This window comes from Pelophylax lessonae (genome assembly GCF_965119305.1).
Source record: "Pelophylax lessonae genome assembly, chromosome: 7".
Classification (NCBI taxonomy): Eukaryota; Metazoa; Chordata; class Amphibia; order Anura; family Ranidae; genus Pelophylax; species Pelophylax lessonae.
This window is the reverse complement of record NC_138774.1, coordinates 68282454-68304064: the sequence shown is the minus strand read 5'-3', so window position 1 is coordinate 68304064 and position 21611 is coordinate 68282454. Positions and strand designations below refer to the sequence as shown.

Below are 21611 nucleotides of genomic sequence, written 5' to 3'. Positions count from 1 at the left end.
AAATTGTCAGACAGAATATCAGCTTTTGGTGGACTGGCTCTTTAAATGTTTTCCAGATTTGGTCCAGCACAGCATTGCTCTACTACAGGTCAAGTCCTGGGAAAAAAAGTGTGGGAACTCACCCAGGATTACCACCGCAACCTCAAAAATAAAAAAAGTGTGTGTTTGTGTATATATATATATATATATATATATATATATATATATATATATACCTCTTGAGGAGCGAGGGCCACTTTAGCCACTTGGTAACTGGTAGTGGGCCACGATGAGCAGAGCGGGCAGATCAGATGACAGGTCAGTGTCAGCATATGCAGAGCAGACACGGATACAGCCCGCTCTACTCTATGGGCCCTCCAATCTGATCTGCCCAGACAGAAGGAGACAGATCCCCTTCTGTTTTTTTAAGTGGATCGAATTGGGTTCCTGCAGGTATAGCTAGCTGCTGCTGTCCCCCAGGTGGCTATGGCTGATGGCTGCTATCTGGCTGTCCTTCAGAGCTGGTACTGCTTGTGGGTACTAATGGTGGGTACTGCTGGCAGGTACTGTTGGTGGGTACTGCTGACAGGTACTGTTGGTGGGTACTGCTGGCGAGTACTGCTGGTGGGTACTATGGTGGGTACTGCTGGCGAGTACTATGGTGGGTTACGTATACATTGAGTTGCAAATTTGCAGTACGGGCATTTTTATATCCGTTGGACACAACATCATTAAAACCCTGGATCTGCCACCTATTCCTTTGCAAAATAGACTTGATTTATATTTATATGGATTTTGCTCAGAAGCACTAAGGGTCTTTCACACGGATAGTGCGCCCAAAGGAGTCTGTTTTGCTCAGTGGGGATCGATCCGCCGATCCCAGCTGAGCAGGCAGATGACAGCTCCGTCTCCGCTCTGTGTGCAGAGACTGAGCTGTCAGATCCCCGCTCTCCTCTATAGGAGATTGGATGATAATGGACTGCCTGTCCATTTTCATCCAATCTTATGCGATCCGATCCTCCAGATGGATGGAAAATAGGGTTTCCATCCGTCCGGATTTCACAGACAGGATCAGATCAGATAGCAGCGGGTGTTAGCAGGGATGTCTCCGCGGACATCTGCTGCTCCTTAGGGCTGCGTGGAGCATCTGATCCGGTCCGCCTGCAAAAAAACTGACAGGCGGACGGGATTGGAAAGCCCGTGTGAAAGGGACCAAAGGCATATCTCTTTTGGTCTCCCTGTTTCTTTTTCTCTCTTTCTCCTCGGTCTCTTTTTATTTCGTCCCTCTTTCTCCCTCTCTATTTCTCCACTCTCTATCTCTCTATTCTTTCTTTCTTTCTTTCATTCTTTCTTCTCTCTTTCACTTGTTATTTTTTTTTTCTCCCCCATCCCTCTCTCTCTTTCCTTCTGTCTCTTTATATCACTCTATTTCCATCTCTCTGTTTCTTTCTCATCTCTCTTTCTCTCTTCCTACCTCTCTTTCCTTCCAATCTCTCTTTCTAATTTCTCTCCTTCCCTCATCTCTCTCTCTCTCTCTCTACCTCTCCTTCCCTCCTCTCTCTCTCATGTCTCTCCTTTCCTCCTCTCTCTCTCTCATGTCTCTCCTTCCCTCCTCTCTCTCTCATGTCTCTCCTTCCCTCCTCTCTCTCTCTCTCTCTCTCTCTCTCTCTCTCTCTCATGTCTCTCCTTCTCTCCTCTCTCTCTCTCTTATGTCTCTCCTTCCCTCCTCTCTCTCTCTCTCTCTCTCTCTCATGTCTCTCCTTCCCTCCTCTTTCTCTCTCTCATGTCTCTCCTTCTCTCCTCTCTCTCTCTCTTATGTCTCTCCTTCCCTCCTCTCTCTCTCTCTCTCTCTCTCTCATGTCTCTCCTTCCCTCCTCTTTCTCTCTCTCATGTCTCTCCTTCCCTCCTCTCTCTCTCATATCTCTCCTTCCCTCCTATCTCTCTCATGTCTCTCCTTCCCTCCTCTCTCTCTCATGTCTCTCCATTCCTCCTCTTTCTCTCTCTTACCTCCCTCTCATCTGCAGAGCCGATGTTTCCTGTATAGCTCCTGTGTCCTGTCACAGGCGGAGTACATTTGATATCACTCCGCCTGTGGCAGGAGCCGGCGCTATACAGGAAGCATTGGCTCTGCTTCCTGTAATGTGGATCCTTTCCTCATGCTGTGCTTGGGGGTGGCAGATCGGGAACCCGCAATCTGGGCTTACCGACCCGCCATCCCAGAGCAGGAGGTGTTGCTGGGATCGTATCGGGGCTGGGTGGGAACGGGAACTGCGTTTCTGTTGTAGAATAACTATAGGAATGCCGTTAACATGCATTCCCACAGGACTCAATCCCTGCTCTACTATATCTGTGGACATTGTTACATAGTTACATAGTAGTTAAGGTTGAATAAAGACAACAGTCCATCCAGTTCAACCTGTGTAGGCGTGTGTCTGTGTGTCAGTGAGGATATTTATTTTCCATATCCCTGAATATTGTGTTCTTTGAGATGCACGTCCAAGAGTCTTTTAAAAGTATCGATACTCCCCGCTGATACCACCAATTTTGGAAGAGAATTACACATTCTTGCCACCCTGACAGTGAAAAACCCCCTACATATCTTAAGTTTAAACCGCTTCTCCTCTAATCTCATTGTGTGGCCACTTGTCTTCTTACACTCTCTGAAACTAAATTGTTTATTTCCTATGCTGGGATTGCCATTGAGGTATTTGTAAATTGTTATCATGTCCCCTCTCGGGTGTTTTTTCTCCAGGGAGAATAAATTAAGTGCTTGTAATCGCTCCTCATAATTAAAGTCCTCCAATCCCCTAAATATTTTAGTTGCCCTTCTTCTGACTCTCTCCAGTTCCAGCACATCCCTTCTGAGGATTGGTGACCAGAACTGGACAGAATACTCCAGATGTGGCTGGACCAGAGTTTTATAAAGTGGCAGGGTTATAGTTTTATCTCTGGACTATATCCCCTTCGTTATGCATGGTAATATTCTGCCGGCTTTGGCAGCTGCAGGTAGACATTGCATGCTATTGCTTAGTCTATCTTCCAGTAGGACCCCTAGATCTTTTTCCATCCTTGATTCCCCCAGAGGTTTACCCCCCTAGTAAGTAGTTTGTGTTTATGTTTTTAGCCCCCAAGTGACCTAATTTGCCATGTTGTTGTCCACTCTGTTATTTTGCTCAGGTCATTTTGCAAGATTTCTATATACTGATGTGAAGTTATTACCCTGCCTATCTTTGTGTCATCTGAGAAAACTGAGATTGAGCTAATAATCCCGCCCTCTATATTATTTATGAATAAACTGAACAGAATTTGTCCCAGGACAGAGCCTTGGGGGACCCTACTTACCACTCCAGACCAGTCTGAGTACACGTTATTTATCACCACCCTTTGGACACTCCCCTGTAACCAGTTTTCTATCCAAGAAAAAACCTTGTGGTCAATGCTTGTAGACCTTAGCTTGTAGATTAAGCGTTTATGGGGAACTGTATCGAATGCCTTTGCAAAATCTAGATACGCCACATCAACAGGTCTCCCCCTGTCTAGATCGCAGCTCACCTCCTTGTAGAATGTTAACAGATTGGTCTGGCAAGAACGTCCCTTTGTAAACTCATGCTGTTTACTACTAATGATACTGTTGTCTTCTGCAAATTCTTGGATAAAGTCCCTTATCATCCCCTCCAATAATTTACATACTATTGATATCAGGCTGACTGGCCTGTAGTTTCCCGGAATATGTCTCTGCCCTTTTTTGAATATTCGTATCACATTGGCTTTCCTCCAGGCAACTTGTACAGTTCCTGTCAGTATACTGTCCGCAAAGATTAGGAACAACAGTCTAGATATAACCCAACTGAGTTCCTTGAGTACTCTCGGGTGTAAGCCATCTGGTCCTGGTGATTTATTTTCATTAATCTTATCAAGTCTTTCCTTGATTCCAGCCTCTGTTAGCCAGAGTGGTACGTCCTGTGATGTGCTGCTAACAATACTGTCATGGTCAGTATACCCCTCCTTTTCTTGTGTAAAAACTGAGGGGAAGAAAGCATTTAGTAGAGTTGCCTTCTCTGTGTTGGCTTGTTATCAACATTTCGGAGAGTCAGTATCTATATTGTTACAGCGTTTTTTTTTTTTTTTTTACCATAGTTTTTATTGAAAATGTTCAGGAAAAAAGAAATAGAAAATACAAACAGTTAATAGAAACATTGTTTGTGTTCAGATTGAAGGAAGGTGGAAACAAGGGAATTTATCTCAACATTGTCAATGGTTATAAAACATATCCTGTATAGTCAGGTTTTTTAACGATTTAGTAGAGATGGGTTCACACTGGGTCCGAGAGCCTGATTCTGCACGTGGCCTTACCGGATGGGAACAAACTGTGTCCGGAGGGGGGGATAGGTCTGATTCTCTTTCCCAAGTGTGTCTCCCATTCCTCTATCATAGTTTTATTAGGACTTTTCGAAAAAAGAATTCAGAAACAATCAATAAGGGTATCGTCCATGTTTCACCTTAAAGAGGATTGGGAACATTTGGAGCTAGCATGATTGTGACACATTTTTTAGACTGGAAACAGTACAATCGCTTTGTATTGTCATTGGGTGTTACAGCTTTTTTATGTGTAGCAAAGGAACATATACTGCCTTATTTTATAACAAATTCTAAAAGTGAAAAGTAGTGTTAACAGACTTTTAACACTTTGTGGGTAGTGGTTTCTTGGTGCAAGGTAGGCTTTCCCACTGTATAAGCTTATTGGTGCCCTACTCTTGGCTGATACACAAGATGGCCAACTGTTTGTGGACACTTGACTATGGCACCTACTATATAAGCTTGTTGGACATCCTGTTCCAAAGCCATGGCCTTTAACATAGAGTTGCTTCCCCTTTGTGGCTATAATAACCTCTACTCTTCTGGGATGGCTTGCCATGAAATTTTGGAATATTCCTTGTGGGAATTTGTGCTAATTCAGACAAAAAACATTTGTGAGGTCAGGCACTGATGTTGAATGAGAAGATCTGGCTTGAAATCAGCATTTTGATTCATCACAAAGGTGATCAGTAGAGTTGAGGGTATAGCTTTGTGGAGGCTTCTTGGCTTCCTCAACATCAAACTTGTCAAACTATGTCTTTATGGAGCTGGCTTTGTGCAAAGGAGTACAATCATGCTGGAACAAATAAGGGACTCCACAAAACTGTTGCCAAAAGACAATTGTCTAAAACGTCTTTGTATGCTGTAGCATTAACAGTTTCCTTCACTGGAAATACCTGTACTCAGTCATTTAGAAGAGTGTCTTTGTACTTGGCCAAATATTGGGTATGAAGGTCAGGTGTCCACAAACTATATTCGAGTAGTTTACTGTTGCAGTCAGTACTTGGTAAAGGGACTAGCTCATATTGGTTAAAGCCCAACTCCTAGCACACAACCCTTGCACTGCAAGGTTTAAATGCTCATTGGGTCTAGGGGGTTGCAGAATAGACTTTTTCTTATCTATGGTGCTTTCCTACTCTCCCCTAGTCAGTGGGTGGAACCTTGGAACCTTGACATTATCACGTAGAGTGCAGGGCTACAAACCTTGTATTGTACATTATGGAGGCAGGGAGACAGGTTAAGTAATATAGTTGATTCTGAAACCCTCTAGACTTAAAAAGCACTTCATTTAACCTTTTCATTGTGGGGGCACTGCAAGGGTTTTTTTTTTTTATTATGCCTGGAGTTAGGCTTTAAATAGTTAGAGATTAGTTCAATAGTTTTTAAAGTGAAGAGAGTTAGAACCACTGTTTTTTTTTTTTTGTTGTTGCTGTCTGGATCATGATAAGATAGATTCACCCTCTCTAATTGTTATGAACACCAGTGTCACCAGGTATTAAAGTGAGAGCAAATCTAAAATTTTGAGATGCCACCAGAAAAGGAATAGAGGTCATGTCTTCCAATAAGGACACTTGTCCTCATGACTGCTGTCTAACAGGGGATTTTCCTCACATTGGAATAATCTCCTCTCACTTCCTGTTGAGTCTACTGGACAGGAAATGAAGGAAATTCTCCTTATTGGGACACGGGTTGCAAAACAAAACTGACTGATTTTAACCCTCCTTTGCATTATCGAAAAATGAAAAGAAAAGTTGGAATTAGATATGCTTCAATAGTAGCAGAATAAAGTGCAAATATACAGTAGGAAAAATAATTGTTTGATCCCCTTACAGATTTTGTAAGTTTTCCCCATTACAAAGAAATTAAGGGTCTATAATTTTTATTATAGGTGTATTTTAAATGATAGAGACATAATATCAACCAAAAATCCAGGAAAAAAAAAACATGATACAAATGTTATAAGTTGAGTTGCAGTTCAGTGAGTAAAATAGGTATTTGATCCCCAAGCAAAATATGACTTAGTACTTGGTGGAGAGGTAGGACATTTATTGTAGTCAGTTAACAAGTTTGCACACAAGGGGGGATTTTGGTCCACTCTTCTTAACAGATCGTCTATAAATTCTTAAGACTTCTTGGCTGTCACTTGGCAACTCTAATTTTCAGCTCCCTACATACATTTTCTATAGGATTAAGGTCTGGAGACTGGCTAGGCCACTCCATGACCTTAATGTGCTTCTTCTTGAACCACTCCCTTGTTACCTTGGCTGTATGTTTTGGGTCATTGTCATGCTGGAGGACCAGTCCACGACTCATCTTCTTCAACAGAGAAGTCCCTACAGGCCCTTGACTGTAGGGATGGTGTTCTTAGGGTCGTAGTCCTCATTTTTCTTCCTCCAAACACGGCGACTCAAGTTATTAATAAAGAGCTCAATTTTGCTCCCATCTGACCACAGCACTTTCTCCCTGTCCTTCTTTGAATCATTTAGATGTTCATTGGCAAACTTCAGACATGCCTATACATGTGCCTCCTTGAGGAGGGGGACCTTGTGTGCACTGCAGGATTCCAATCCATGACGGCACATTGAGTTATCAATAGTTTGCTCGGTGACTGTGATCCCAACTGCCTTGTGATCATTCCCAAGCTCCTCCCATGTAGTTTAGACTGATTCTTTACTTTTCTCATAATCATCTATACCTAATGAGGCAAAATCTTACATTGAGCTCAAAACTGAGGGCGATTGATGATTATTTTGTATTTCTTCCGTTTGCGAATAATCGCTCCAACAGTTGTCTCCTTCTCAGCAAGCTTCTTGCTAATGGTCTTGTAGACCATTCCAGCCTTGTGCATGTCTGCAATCTTGTACCAGATTTCCTTTGACAGCTCTTTGGTCTTGCCCATGATGGTGAAGTTTGAATGGAAGAAAGATTCTGTGGACAGGTATCTTCTATACACATAATGAGTTGTCATTAGGAAAACCTTCTTAAATGGACGGGACTAATCTGTGTGCCACATGAGCACATACTGTAGCCATGTGTAAGGAATATACTGGTGTATATGCCCCGCGCCACGTGTTTAATTTTTAAATATGTGAAATAGATAATATATATATTTTTATATATAAAGTAAAATTAGTGAATAAATAAATGAATAAATAGATGTATAAATATGTGTGTAATTTAAGCAGCTGCTATAGAAATTAGAAAGTGATGTGTAGGTAAGTAGTCAAAAGGCTACCTATAGCGCTTGCTTTAAATTAATCTCTATAAAATGAATATACTAAACTTCATAAATCTATTACAAGTAAATTGTGTAGAATAATAAATTAGTAGATCATATCCCATATAACATTAATAAAATTTGTAAAAGTCCAAAAATGTCCAATAAATATGTATTATAAAGTGAATCTTTGTGCAGACTTCCAAAAATAAAATACCAATAAATGTGCAAATATAAAGTGAGTCCGTTGTGCAATCTTCCAAACAAAAAGTGCAAGTGCTCAGCGCGATGATTACTCTTCAGTAGTAATCCTAATACTTGTGATTTCACTGTGACAAAGGTAAGATTCAATCACTCACCAAACGTTGTGGGTCATGTGTGCCTTATAGCACCATGACCATTCAGGCTTGTGTAGCCGTCCAGGCTAAAAGGTCTTTTGGCTTGCTTCAGATGGATAAGGTGATAGGATCTCCCTCCGTCTCCTCTCCCCTCGTGCCAAAACTTTTTAGTTGGCTTAGGTCAGTGACTTAATCAACTAAAACCATCACTGATCTAAGCCAACTAAAAAGTTTTGGCACGAGGGGAGAGGAGACGGAGGGAGATCCTATCACCTTATCCATCTGAAGCAAGCCAAAAGACCTTTTAGCCTGGACGGCTACACAAGCCTGAATGGTCAATGGTTATACAAATTTATAACATTTGTATCATACTTTTTGTCTGGATTTTTGAATGATATTCTGTCTCTATCATTTAAAATGCACATATGATAAAAATTTTAGACCCATCATTTCTTTGTAGGTGGGCAAGCTTATAAAATCTGGAGGGGATTAAATAAATATTTCTCCACTGTAAAGAACTTGGCATAAGAAAAAAAACACAGAGAGATACATCAAAAATAGAGTAAAAAATATTTGTTAACAAAATGCTTACCTTTCCTGGCATTATTACACTACAGGTTCTTCTCAGTGATGAGCACATGTCTAAAAACCTAGGCACTTGGTTATGTGAAGAGGGGGATCAGACTACCTAATCCTTCTCATCAGTCGCAGGATCAAGGTCCTTGGTCTTCACAAAGGTGATCAGCACATTTATCCATGATAGCAGGACTTTGATTACAACTGCATTTTAACATTTAAGCATAGGTACACTTTAACACTGATTGATTAATTTATTCACATATAATTTTCTCTATAGGAGTAGTTTTGAGCAATGGGGAACGCTGGCAACAGCTACGCCGATTCTCATTGACAACCCTGAGGAATTTTGGCATGGGAAAGAGAGGGATCGCAGAGCGGATTCAAGAAGAGGCTCAATTCCTGACAAATGAATTCAAGAAAAATGGAGGTCAGTAAATCGATTTATTGTTTGTAATTATATATGTAAATAGGGAAGCCAGTTTTGCTCCTTACATATATCTGCTGTGCTTCTAGCTTGGTACTGCAGCACACTAACTGTTTTTTATTGGTCCTTTTATTTGTTGACAGTCTAGTCAGTGAGACACACAGGGCTATGTTGCTGCTTCTGAAATGTCATTGACCTCACTCTCATATTTTAGCCATAGTTATCTCAAGTTTTTGGAATTCTAGATGCCAGTCAATAGACTGGCGACTCCTGCAGAAGTGAATTAAATTCTTGAATCACGTCGGGCTATAAAGATCAGTGCATATACATATCACTAATTCAAACTGTCATGGTGAAGCTGATGAATAAGATTGTATCAAGGATCTATTTGATGAAATGCTGTATGGCATATTCAGGGCCGCTGATAGGGGGGGACCACCAGCCCTCTTATAGGGGGCCCGAGCACACAGGGGGGCCCACACAGAGAGGGGGATTAGTGATGGACAACAAATACAGAAATCTTTCTCCAGCACCTGAATCTGATCTGTCCCTCTCCCTGCTATCAGCTTTTATCTGTTTAGAAAGAGACGGTTGTCCCTCACTAATCCCCTCTCTTGTGTGGGCCCCGCTCCCAGCACTTATCTCTGCTCAGGAGTTTATTTGTAAATTGTAATGTTGTTTCTCTCTCTGTCTCTCTGATCACTGAGCTCCAACTGCCCAGCCTGTATATTTTTCTCATCTCATCTTCTTTTTTATTTAACATTGTTTTTTTTTGTTTTTTTTTTAGTTTTAGCAGGAATTATGCGAGTTATGTTATATTTGTGTCTGATAATAGTGATTTTGTTGTAATTTTAGCTAAATATATCTTTAATATTTTCTTGGGGGGGGGCCCTGCCAGGTTGTCTGTACGGGGCCCCGCGATTTCTAACAGCAGCCCTGGGCATATTAGCATATTTTCATATCTAACTATAATAAAGAAAAGTATATTTTACAATAGTTATGCCCCAAAAACACAGTTGCGGATTCTCTGCTGCAAGGTTGATAATTTTTCACGTTGAATGAGGGCCCATTTACACATTACTGTGCAACAGTTGGTGTGGGCTATGAAGGAGTGGTGGGATAAATTGCAATGATGCATCACACATTTTATTTTTATTTTTTTTTGTGACTTTATGGAAATGTCATGAAATTACATTTTATTTATCAATTATGCACTGCACCACATTGCTATGTGTTATTGTGCTTGGCAACACGAGGTGCTGAAAATGTACTGCATATCCAATTTTTTTATGCACATCTCCTTGGTACTGTATATTGATGTGAACTGAACTAGTAAGGAATAAGGCAAATTGCTTTTATATGATTGCATTGGGCAAAGTTGCCTGTCCAGATAATGATGTTTGGCAGCCCAAAACTGTGTGGGAAAACACAAAACAGCCTTCTTGTTTTAAAGCGGTGACAGTTTTATAAAAGGAGGCACCAACTTTAATTCCCACTGGCAGTGAACCCCCATCTCAGAGCATGGCTTTTAACTCAGGAATGCACTTCCGAAGCCTATAGTATGCAACTTTTCCAGGAGGATCATACACCTACTTAGTCTGGAACAGTACACTGCACTCTTTCAAGGGGCCCCCATATCCCAACCCCCCATGTGAATGAGTATAGGGTACATTGTACAATTACTCATTCACCAATAAAGTGTCAAAAGTAGACAAAAATACGACAGTTCTTGACAAATTCATTATTAAAAACAAAAATGAAAAAAAAATGCCCCCCCCCCCCCCCATGTAGATCCATCGTCAATCACAATGTCCACCGCTACCGTCAAATGACAACTTTGCCATCTGACAGTTCCTAAATGACTGAGTGACCTTGTGACATCATCGACCCGAAATGCCACCAGGGATTTGGAGACTGCAACTCCTGCGTGCAGCAGTAAAGCAAATACCCTATTCCAGAATCCTTGGATCCTTGGGCATTCCCATCAAATATGGTACATAGAGCCTGGGAGCCTACATCCCCGGAAGCAAAGTGGGGAAGAGAACAGGTATATTTTTGCTAGACATGCGGGAACTAGATACCATCTTGTGATGACCTTCAGGTTTGCTTCAATCAATCAGGCTATGCAAATAAAGAAGTTTAGCAATATGAAAGCTTTGTTTAGAAACCTGTCAGTCGGGACTTATCACAGCAAAATGTATATCAGAAGAATGTACAGGCGCATCGAATAAAATTAGAATATCATCAAAAAGTTAATTTATTTCAGTAATTTAATTCAAAATGTGAAAATCATATATTTTATATAGATGCGTTACACACAGAGTGATATATTTCAAGCATTTCTTTCTTTTAATATTGATGATTTAGGCTTACAGCTAGTGAAAACCCAAAATTCAGTATCTCAGGAAATTTGAATATTACGTAAGAGCAATTTAAAAAAAAAAGGATTTTTAATACAGAAAGGTTAGCTTACTGAAAAATATGTAAATGTACAGTATAGTATGCACTCAATACGCAGTACAAACTGCACTGCGTTATTTTAACTGACAATTGTGTGGTCGTACAAGAGCGACAATTCTGGGGAAAAAAATCAATATTTTTTATCTTCTGCTATAAAACATGCCCAATAAAAAAAATTAAAAAATCAACTGTTTTCATCAATTTAGGTCAATGTGTTTTCTGCTACACATTTTTGTTATAAAAAAATACCAATAAGTGTATATTGATTGGTTTGCACAAAAGTTATCACGTCTACAAACTAGGGGATAGATTTATGTAATTTTTATTTATTTATTTTTTACTATTAATGGCGTCGATCAGCAATTTTTAGCGGGACTGCGACATTGCCGCGGACAGATCGGACAACTGACACTTTTAACATTTTTGAGAGGACCAGTGACATTACTAGAGTAAAAATATGCGCTGTTGCTGTACTAATGACGCTGGCAGGAAAAGGGTTAACACCAGTGGTGATCAAAGAGTTAAATGTGTGCCATGGGGATGCTTTCTAACTGTGTGAGGGATTTACTCACTGGATTAACACAGAGAGCTGTGTTCCTAAATAGGAGGAACACAGGATCCCTGTGTTCATCACTAACAGAACAGTGGTCTTCCTAGCTTACATCGGCAGACTGCCGTTCTGTCTCCATGGGGAGCGATTGCGGGTGCTTGGCGGACATCGCGTCTGCCGGATCAGCTGATTGGCTCCCCCTCTGGCCAATCAGTGAGTGTGCACACCTCCCGCAGTGAATGCACGCCCTCTTATCTGCTTCACTAAGCGACGTACAGGTATGTCTTTTCATGTAACAGAGCCGACCTGCCACATTAAACCTATGGCGGCTGGTCGGCAAGTGGTTAGGTGACAGCGAATATTTGGTAATTGTCACATTCATTGCTTTATAAATGCATCCTTTAGTTTCTGCCCAATTGCTATCTTTCCCCAAAAGCAAAATCACTCTTTGGAGACCTAAAGGTGTTCATTTTTGGACATCCAGCCAGTACTGGAAGAGTGAAAAGTAGATTGGTTAGTAAAGACAACACCAGCAATTCTTTTAGATCCATTGATAAGTGAGTGCCATTGTCTCATAGGTTCTTCATCTTTTAAGCTTTAATTTGATTACTGATGTCTTTTCCCAGAAAACTTGTTTGATCCAACGGATTGGCTTCGTTTGGCGGCTTCAAACGTCATTTGCTCTATTGTGTTTGGAGAACGCTTTGACTATGAAGATGAAAAGTTCACAAATCTTTTATCCTTGCTGAGAGAAATCTTAGAAACCATCGCCTCTAAATGGGGTATTGTAAGTAACTTACGGAATTTCTGTTATATGTCTAATGGGAACTGTATTTTTTCCCAAAGTGTGGATCCTTCATCATAGCAACATATTCCATTTATTTTATGTTTGACGTGGAGAACTATTGCAATAAGCAAAATACAATCTGCACAATTAAATATGACATTTTGGGAAAGCAAGCGAGCACTGGAAAAAAAAGTGTTTTTACAACACCCTAAAGAAATACAGTACATATAAACCAACAATGCAGCTCTAAAAAACAAAACAATATTTTTGTAAATGGTACCATAAACAACCCACCAATCACCAATCACCAAAGTAAAAATAAATGAATGAAGTGTAAACCTGAAAATAATTAATGTTGTCTCAAAAACTACACATACTAATATTTCATATAAGTGTATCCAAATACTGCATCCATAAATAACTCACAAAAACACATATGTTAAATGCAAGAATAAATTAATAAGGTGCAAATATAAATAAATCATGCATGATCAAAATAGTTCAAAAGTGACAAAGTATAAATCCGAGTGCACAAATGGGTGCTCCTCTCTTCTGATCCCACATTGTATAGTGCAAAGTCTTCACCCAATGACAACATAATCTGCTCACCCTAATAAATGACCTCTAAGGTGCTAGGAGGTTGGTAAAGCTTGTTTTCCCCACAGGATCACCTGCCACTTAAATGTACTGTATATTATGACATAAAAGAGAAACCCAGCATAGTGCTCACTGTATTCTTTATGTAATTTAAATTATTGATCAACCGATATAATTTTTTTTATTACCGATACCGATATTTTGGTCATCAGATATCAGTATCGGCCGATATTGTCGGACATGTAAAAATGTTTTTTATTTTCTAAAGGTACTCTTTGTGGAGGGATCTGGGGGTCTAAAAGACCCCAAACCCCTCCTCGGCACTGAAAAGCATTCAAAACACCAAGTTTGGCTGTTTTGAATGCTGTCAGTTTTTTTAATTTGGCGCAGAGTACCCGGAAGTGATGTCATGACATCATTTCCGGGTTTTTTACATGGAGGCCGGTGCATGCGCACTTGCGGCAGGGATACCGGCGTTCACAGGGACACATCCTTATGCTACACCGGGTCTTCTCTTTGGCCGCGGTGGTGGAGGTAGGATGCCCGGGTCTCCCGTCCCATGGAAGTCGGCGGGAGGGGGGGACGTCCCCTCCCGCTCCTTGCAATGACAGCCGAGCGGCTTCTCAGCTGCATCGGTTGTCATTACAAGTCAGCTAACCGTCGGCTATGGACACCGGTACCGGGGTGATGCCTCTAGCTGCATCACCCCAGGAAATGCACTCTCCCTAAATATCGGCACTATCGGTAACCTCAGGGGCCGATTCCGATATATATCGGGGAAAGTGCATATCGGCCCCCGATATATCGGTGTTGCCGATAATCGGTCGATCTGTAATTTAAATACTTGAGCTTCGGAAGGTTTTACCCCCGTCATGATCAGGCCATTTTTTACTATTCAGCGCTGTGCTACCTTAACTGCCAATTGTGTGGTCATGCAACACTGTATGCAATTGAAGTTTTTATCATTTTTTTTTACACAAATAGAGCTTTCTTTTGGAGGCATTTGATCACTACTGGTTTTTGTTTTTATTTTGTGTGATACAAACTAAAAAATACTGAACATGTTGAAAAAAAAACATTTTCTACTTTACTCCCTACCCTTAAAAAAACATATCCAACCTGTTTTTGGTAAAAGAAAATCCCCAAAAATATATTAACTGGTTTGTGCAAAAATTATAGTGTCTACAAACTGTAGTATATATACTGGAATTTATGCAGCTATAACACTATGCCATTAATGCGTTGATCAGAGTCTTTTAGTAGGACTGTGATAATGTGGCAGCCAATCTGGTGCTAGCTGACGCTGGCTGGGGGGTACACTGGCTGACTTACACTGACATCAATAGTGACACAAATACAGTGATCGGTCCCAATACTATACAATGTCACTGTTATAATGATACTAGCTTGGAAGGGATTAACGTCTAGGGTCAATCAAAGGGCTAACTGTGTGTTTAATGTGTAATGTGTGCTGCTTTTACTTCACTATCTGTCTGTGTTTTCTCCCTGCTTTGCAGAGAGTAGAAACAGCCAGATCATTGTTCACAATTCACAGAGTTCTGTATTTTTGTAAACACAGAACTCTGTGTGTGATTGGCCACAACTGACCATCTAACTTCAGCAAAAATCATTAGCTGAAATCAGCTGCCAAACTTGTGCTGTGTCCAATCACAGCACGGGTCAGCAGGGGGCATGTAATATCACAGTCCCACTATAAGTCACTGATCGCCGCCATTACTAGTAAAAAAAAAAAAAAAAGAAATAAAAATTGCATAAAAATATTCCATAGTTTGTAAATTCTATAACTTTTGTGCAAACCAATCAATGTGTGTTTCACGGACCGGAAACTTGGAAATGGAATTGAATTGAGGTGATGACGCTCTAGTCTCTGCCTTATACGTTTCGTCAGAATGACGTCATCAGGAGTAGCTGTAATGAGAATCCCAGTTGATCAGACCCGGTGAGGCGGAGGAGATACAGGACCATGTAGTAAACCATTTGTTGGTGCCTCTGACCCCTGCAGGGATTTGGTCTTCTGGTGAGTACGGAGCTGAGGGGGAGCAGGATTGGATTTACCTCCTGTTTTTATCACCAAGAGACTGATACTGCACTTTGAACTTTTTTGCACCAAATTCCTTTACCATCCTTACAAGTATTAATTATCAGATTGATTTATGGACTTATTTGATTATTTGCCTATTGCACTGTTTTTGCACATTCTTGCACGGAGAGAAGTTTCTTGTAGCACTGCATTTATTATGATAGAGCGTGTTTAGTATTTTATATTTTTGGATCACTACTTTAGTGAAAAAATTATTTTTTCATGTTTGCACTTTAGAGGTTTGTGCAATAGGATTATATTTGTATATATTTTTTTCCACATATAATTTTTTCTCCTGTTTTGGTATCTTTTCCCCATGAGGATTGCACACACTATATAGGCAGCACCACCTATACCTCTTCTCCAGAATTATCCTCATATCTCTCTTTGTGAGATATGTGAGGTAGGCAGCAGCCAATTTGTTTGTTTCAATCTTCCTAAATAGCCATGCCTATCAGTTGCAATAGGAACAGGTAAACATCCAGCAGATCACATGATCTTCACTATCCCAGAAGTCTCACCGCCCATAATACAGAAGGATAAAGACCACTACTCTGTGTCCATACAAACATATCAGAGCAATAATGACCGTGAACTGTGCAATAAAAACATTTAGTGCCGGGTCACACTTGTGCGATGTGGGAAGGCTGCGAATTCGCAGCCTGTTCCCGCATCGCAAACGCACATCTGGCAGTTCACACTGCCATATGCGATACGCAGGGGGTGTCAATGAAATGTTAACGACACCCCCAGTTTGATCGCATATCGCAGTGCGATCTGATAGTTCGCACAGGATCGGATCACACAAGTGTGAACCACTGTGCGATCCGATCCTGATGCGGCTGAAAAAAGGGTCATGTGCGACTTTTGTGCGACTGCAGTGCGAATTTTGCCATACAAAGTGTATGGCTGAATTTGCACTGCACATCTGATCACATGTAATGAAGGAGCAGTGCGCTCCGATATTACATGCGATCGCCGCACACGCTATAGTGTGAACCGGCACTTAAACGAAGTAAAATATATATAAAATGCATAAAAAGCACCATCATTCTATGTCAATACAGATATATAACACAACAAAAAAAAACAAATAAGCCTAAAGAAAGAGAGGAGATCAAGGGGTACAGGAAATGCTTCAGGGGACAGTCATAAACTGGAGATAATTTACATGAGACTGTGATTACCAATATTGGAGCTATTTTTAGCCATTCTCTACTCTATGTAAAACTAAAAGGATTTTTTGACTTAATATGTACTTTATATGCAGCCAGCACATTTACCTATTTTTTTTATGAAAGCCTGATATCCTGAAAAATGTTTTCTAAGCGTGAACATAACTGACAATAGGAAAAGCTCCCATGAGATCAGAACAGATCTTTTTTCCTTGTTCACTTATTTTGATCTTTATATGCTGATCAACTAGGGCTGAGGTCTCTAATCTTTATAAACAGAGGGCCAGTTTAGTTTCAGATTTTTGGGTGGGGCTGAATTGTGGCCATTGGGAATAGAAAATGTCCCTGCATCAGTGGAAGTAAACAATTTCCCATCTTTGGTGTCAATAAAATACATTTTGCCCATAATTGGTGTCATTGAGAAGAATTGTGGCCCCATTTTTGGTGTCACTGGGAGGAATTATGCCCCAACATTGGTATCATTGGGAGGATTTGTGCCCCATCATTGGGCCCCATTGTTGGTGTCGTTGGGAGGAATTGTGCCCTATCATTGGTGTCATTGGCCAAATTGTTGGTCTCATTGGGAGGAATTGTGCCCCATCGTTGGGGTCATTGGGAGGAATTGTGACCCTTTGTTGGTGTCAGTGGGGGGGAAATCGTGCTCCATTGCTGGGGTCAGCAGATGAAATAGGTCCCCAAGGGCCAGGTAAAGGCAAACAAAGGGCTACATCTGGCCACCGGGCTGCAGTTTGGAGAACACTAAACTAGAGGACCAAAATTTAGCAGGGATATTTTCTATTCCCATGAAATAGTGCCCCAAGGGCCGAATAAAGGCAAACAAAGGGCTACATCTAGCCACCGGGCTGCAGTTTGGAGACCACTAAACCAGAGGACCATAATTTAGCAGTTACAAAATTGCATTTCTACTGGTCTTTCAATTTCATGCTGTAAAGGATTCCGATGGATATTTTTATCTCAACTTTAACATTTTTTTTCTATTTTCACAGTTGTTAAATCTATTTCCCAAAACATCATTGTACATCCCTGGGCCTCACCAGAAAATCTTCACAAACTTTAGGAAAGTACAAGAATTTATTAAGGAGTCTGTAGATCATCATAAGAAGACTATAGATATGAACTGCCCACGGGACTTCATCGACAGCTTTCTCATAAAGATGGAAGAGGTGATGACTGTTGACCATTTAGTGCTTACATCTACTTTTTGGTCATGGTGCGTTTTTACAGTGCATCCGGAAAGTAGTCACAGTGCTTCTCTTTTTTACCACATTTTTTTATGTTACAGCCTTATTCCAAAATGGATTAAATTCATTATTTTCCTCAAAATTCTACAAACAATATCCCATAAAGACAACATGAAAAAGGTTTGTTTGAAATCTTTGCAAATCTATTAAAACAAAAAGATGAAAAAAAATCACATGTACATAAGTATTCACAGCCTTTGCCATGACGCTCAAAATTGAGCTCAGGTGCATCCTGTTTCCACTGATCATCCTTGAGATGTTTCTACAACTTCATTGGAGTCCACCTGTGGTAAATTCAGTTGATAGGACATGATTTGGAAAGGCAAACACCTGTCTATATAAGTTTCCACAGCTGACAGTGCATGTCAGAGCACAGGATTGTATGGAGGCACAGATTTGGGGAAGGGTACAGAGAAATATCTGCAGCATTATAGGTCCCAATGAGCAGAGTGGCCTCCATCATCCATAAATGGAAGAAGTTTGGAATCACCAGGACTCTTCCTAGAGCGAGCCGCCCAGCAAACTGAGTGCTCGGGGCAGAACGGCCTTAGTCAGGGAGGTGACCAAAAATCTGATGGTCACTCTGACAGAGCTCCAGCATTTCTCTGCAGAGAGAGAACCTTCCAGAACAACAACCATCTCTGCAGCACTCCACCAATCAGGCCAGTATGGTAGAGTGGCCAGACGGAATCCACTCCTTAATTAAAGGCACATGTCATCCTGCCTGCAGTTTGCCAAAAGGCACCTGAATGACTCTCAAACCATGAGAAACAAAATTATCTGATCTGATAAAGCAAAGATTGAACTCTTTGGCCTGAATGGCAAGCATCATGTCTGGAGGAAATCAGGTACTGTTCATCACCTGGCTAATACTATCTCTACAGAGTAGCATGGTGGTGGCAGCTGCAGGGATGTTCAGTGGCAGGAACTGGGAGACTAGTCAGGATTGAGGGAAAGATGAATGCAGCAATGTAGAGAGACATCCTTAAAGGAAAACCTGCTCCAGAGCGCTGTGGCACACAGTCAAGATAACAAAGGAGTGGCTACGCGTCAACTTTGTGAATGTCTTTGAGTGGCCCAGCCAGAGCCCTTACTTCAACCCAATTGAACATCTCTGGAGAGATCTGAAAATGGCTGTGCGCCGACGCTCCCCGTCCAACCTGATGGAGCTTGAGAGGTCCTGCAAAGAAGAAAGGGAGAAACTGCCCAAAAATAGGTGTGCCAAGCTTGTAGCATCATACTCAAAAATACTTGAGGCTCTAATTGGTGCCAAAGGTGCTTCAACAAAGTATTGAGCAAGGCTGTGAATACTTATGTACATGAGATTTTTTTTTTTCATTTTTTTTATTTTTAATAAATTTGCAAAGATTTCAAACAAACTTCTTTCACGTTGTCATTATGGGGTATTACTTGTAGAATTTTGAAGAAAATAATGAATTTAATATTTTTTGGAATAACAAAATGTGGAAAAAGTGAAGAACTGTGAATACTTTCCGGGTGCACTGTACATGGAATGCCAGCTAAAACGTTTTTATTCCTTGTTTTATTTTCTTGAATCGTTCGAACTATAGTCCATTTTTATTGCTCTATGTGTCTCTCTTGGGAAGATTTATCTTAACTTTCTGTTCTGCCTTCTTGTGTGGTCTCTGAGTCAAGATGTGAGGTCAGATGTTTCCAACAGAAACACAGAAGGAGCAATTCAAAGTAGGGTTGCATCAATACTGATACCAGTATAGGTGACAATACTAAGCATTTGCACGAGTACTCGTGCAAATTCTCCGATACCTGAAACCAATATCTTTGCGGTGCAATTTGAGCCCATACAAAATGAATGGGCTCAAACCCTACTGCAAAGAATGGCATGTGATTTGAACAGGAATGTAGTGCAATTCCCATCCAACTCACATGCAGTTATCATCACCACTTCTGTGTAAACCCAGGCTTGTCATAGAAATTCTTTACAGTGTGATTTGAGCCCATTGATTTTGTATGGGCTCAACTCGCACCGCAAATGTATTGGTTTCTGGTATTGGAAAGTACTTGACCAAAATTATCGGTATTCGAAGTCGCTGGTAAAAAAACAGTATAAGTGCAACCCTAAGGGCTCATGCACACTGCATCTCAAAGAAGCTGCTCCTACAGGCTTTTGAGCATTTTTTCTGCCTGGAAACTTCCCTCTATGTTACCCAATGTGTCCATGGAGTTTACAGGTGTAAAAAAAAAAACCCCCACCAAGTTTTCGAGTAGAATAGATACCCAAGCGCCTAAAAACACGCAAAAAAGTGCAAAAAATGCACATAAAAAAGGGAAAAATTAGCCGAGGGGAGGGTTTGTGAAAGAAAAAGCTTATGCTCAACAAAATGCAATAAAAACGCTCAAAAGAGCACAAGAAAAAAACACAAGCTTCTTCAAGCTTTTAGGCAGAGAAATAAAAACGGAAAATTGTTATCAAATAATTACCGTAATTTTCCTTTCCTGATGGACTCCATGGCAGCTTACGTGTGGGTTAGTCCCGCCTCCTCCTACCTCATAGGACCCTACTCCCATAAATCTTTACTCCGTGCCAGAGGCCGTGTTCCATAAATAGCCTACTCCAGCAGATGGGAGGGGACTCCAGCTGCCATGGAGTCCATCAGGAAAGGAAAATTACGGTAAGTATTTGATAACAATTTTCCGTTTTCCTGACAGACTCCATGGCAGCTTACGTGTGGGAAATAACTCGCCAAACACACAAGGGTGGGAAACTGCTGGCCAAAAGAAATTTAATTTGCACCATCAACAGACAGTACTTGCAAACCAAAGTTAACAGAAGACAATGAAGCTGGCTCAATACAATGAGTCATGAAAGTGTTAATGGAAGACCATGATGCCGCCTTGCATATTACTTCAGGGGCCACATGACAAGAAGCCGCCCAGGACGTGGACACCCCTCTTGTCGAATGCGCGGTCACCGCTTCTGGAGGAGCCAAGCCCTTAGCCTTATATGCCCATTGGATAGTCTGAACAATCCATGCCGCTATGGATCTTGAAGAGGCCCGCAAGCCCTTGTTCTTTCCGTGAAGGAGAACAAATAGATAATCTGAACGCCTGAAGGAAGCTGTTGCATCCAGGTACAGTCTCAGAATTGCACCCACATCTAATGGATGTGTATCCGGATCATCTGACGATTTGAATGTTGGAAGGACAATCTCCTGGTTCTCGTGGAAAACAGAGACCACCTTGGGGTGTGATCCCAACATGGGGATAAGAACCACACGATCTGGGAAGAAGGTCAGGAATGGTTCTTTGCAACCCAGAGAACTAATCTCGGAGACTCTTTTAGCCGAGGTGACGGCAACCAAGAAGGCCGATATCAGAGACAGATCTTTAATGGAGAGTTGCTCCGTGTGACTTCTTCTGACGTCAGAAAGTTCAAGACGAGTGGAAGATCCCATTTAGGGAACCTTGGCTTCCTCTGTGGCCTGAGTCTGGAAGCTCCCCGAAAGAATTGAACAAGGGGATGAGACGCCCAAGAAGTTCCTGTAAAGGCTGAAATAGCAGAAACTTGCACACGTAGTGAGCTAACGGATAATGGTAGGTCCAGTCCCGACTGCAGGAAACCAAGAATATGCTGGATATTCAGGTCATTGCATGACCCCCCTTTCTTGGTAACGAAATCCATGAACTTGGACCAGATCCTTCTGTAGACCTTGTTAGTGCCCGCTCTTCTGGCACTTAAGAGAGTAGAAATTGCCCCACTCGGGCAACCTAACGCCTCCAGCCTTTCCCTCTCAAAAACCATGCCTT

At 41.2% G+C, this 21611-nt stretch overlaps 1 protein-coding gene across 1 annotated transcript in view; it reads left to right on the top strand.

Annotated features, from left to right (window-relative positions):
- Positions 1-21611, top strand: part of LOC309559477 (cytochrome P450 2A4-like) — a 106139-nt gene that overhangs the window by 46251 nt on the left and 38277 nt on the right. The window contains exons 3-5 of the mRNA XM_082262751.1: positions 8747-8896; positions 12530-12690; positions 17571-17747. Coding sequence (XP_082118877.1) covers positions 8747-8896; positions 12530-12690; positions 17571-17747 — 488 coding nt within the window. The remainder of the gene's footprint in view (positions 1-8746; positions 8897-12529; positions 12691-17570; positions 17748-21611) is intronic.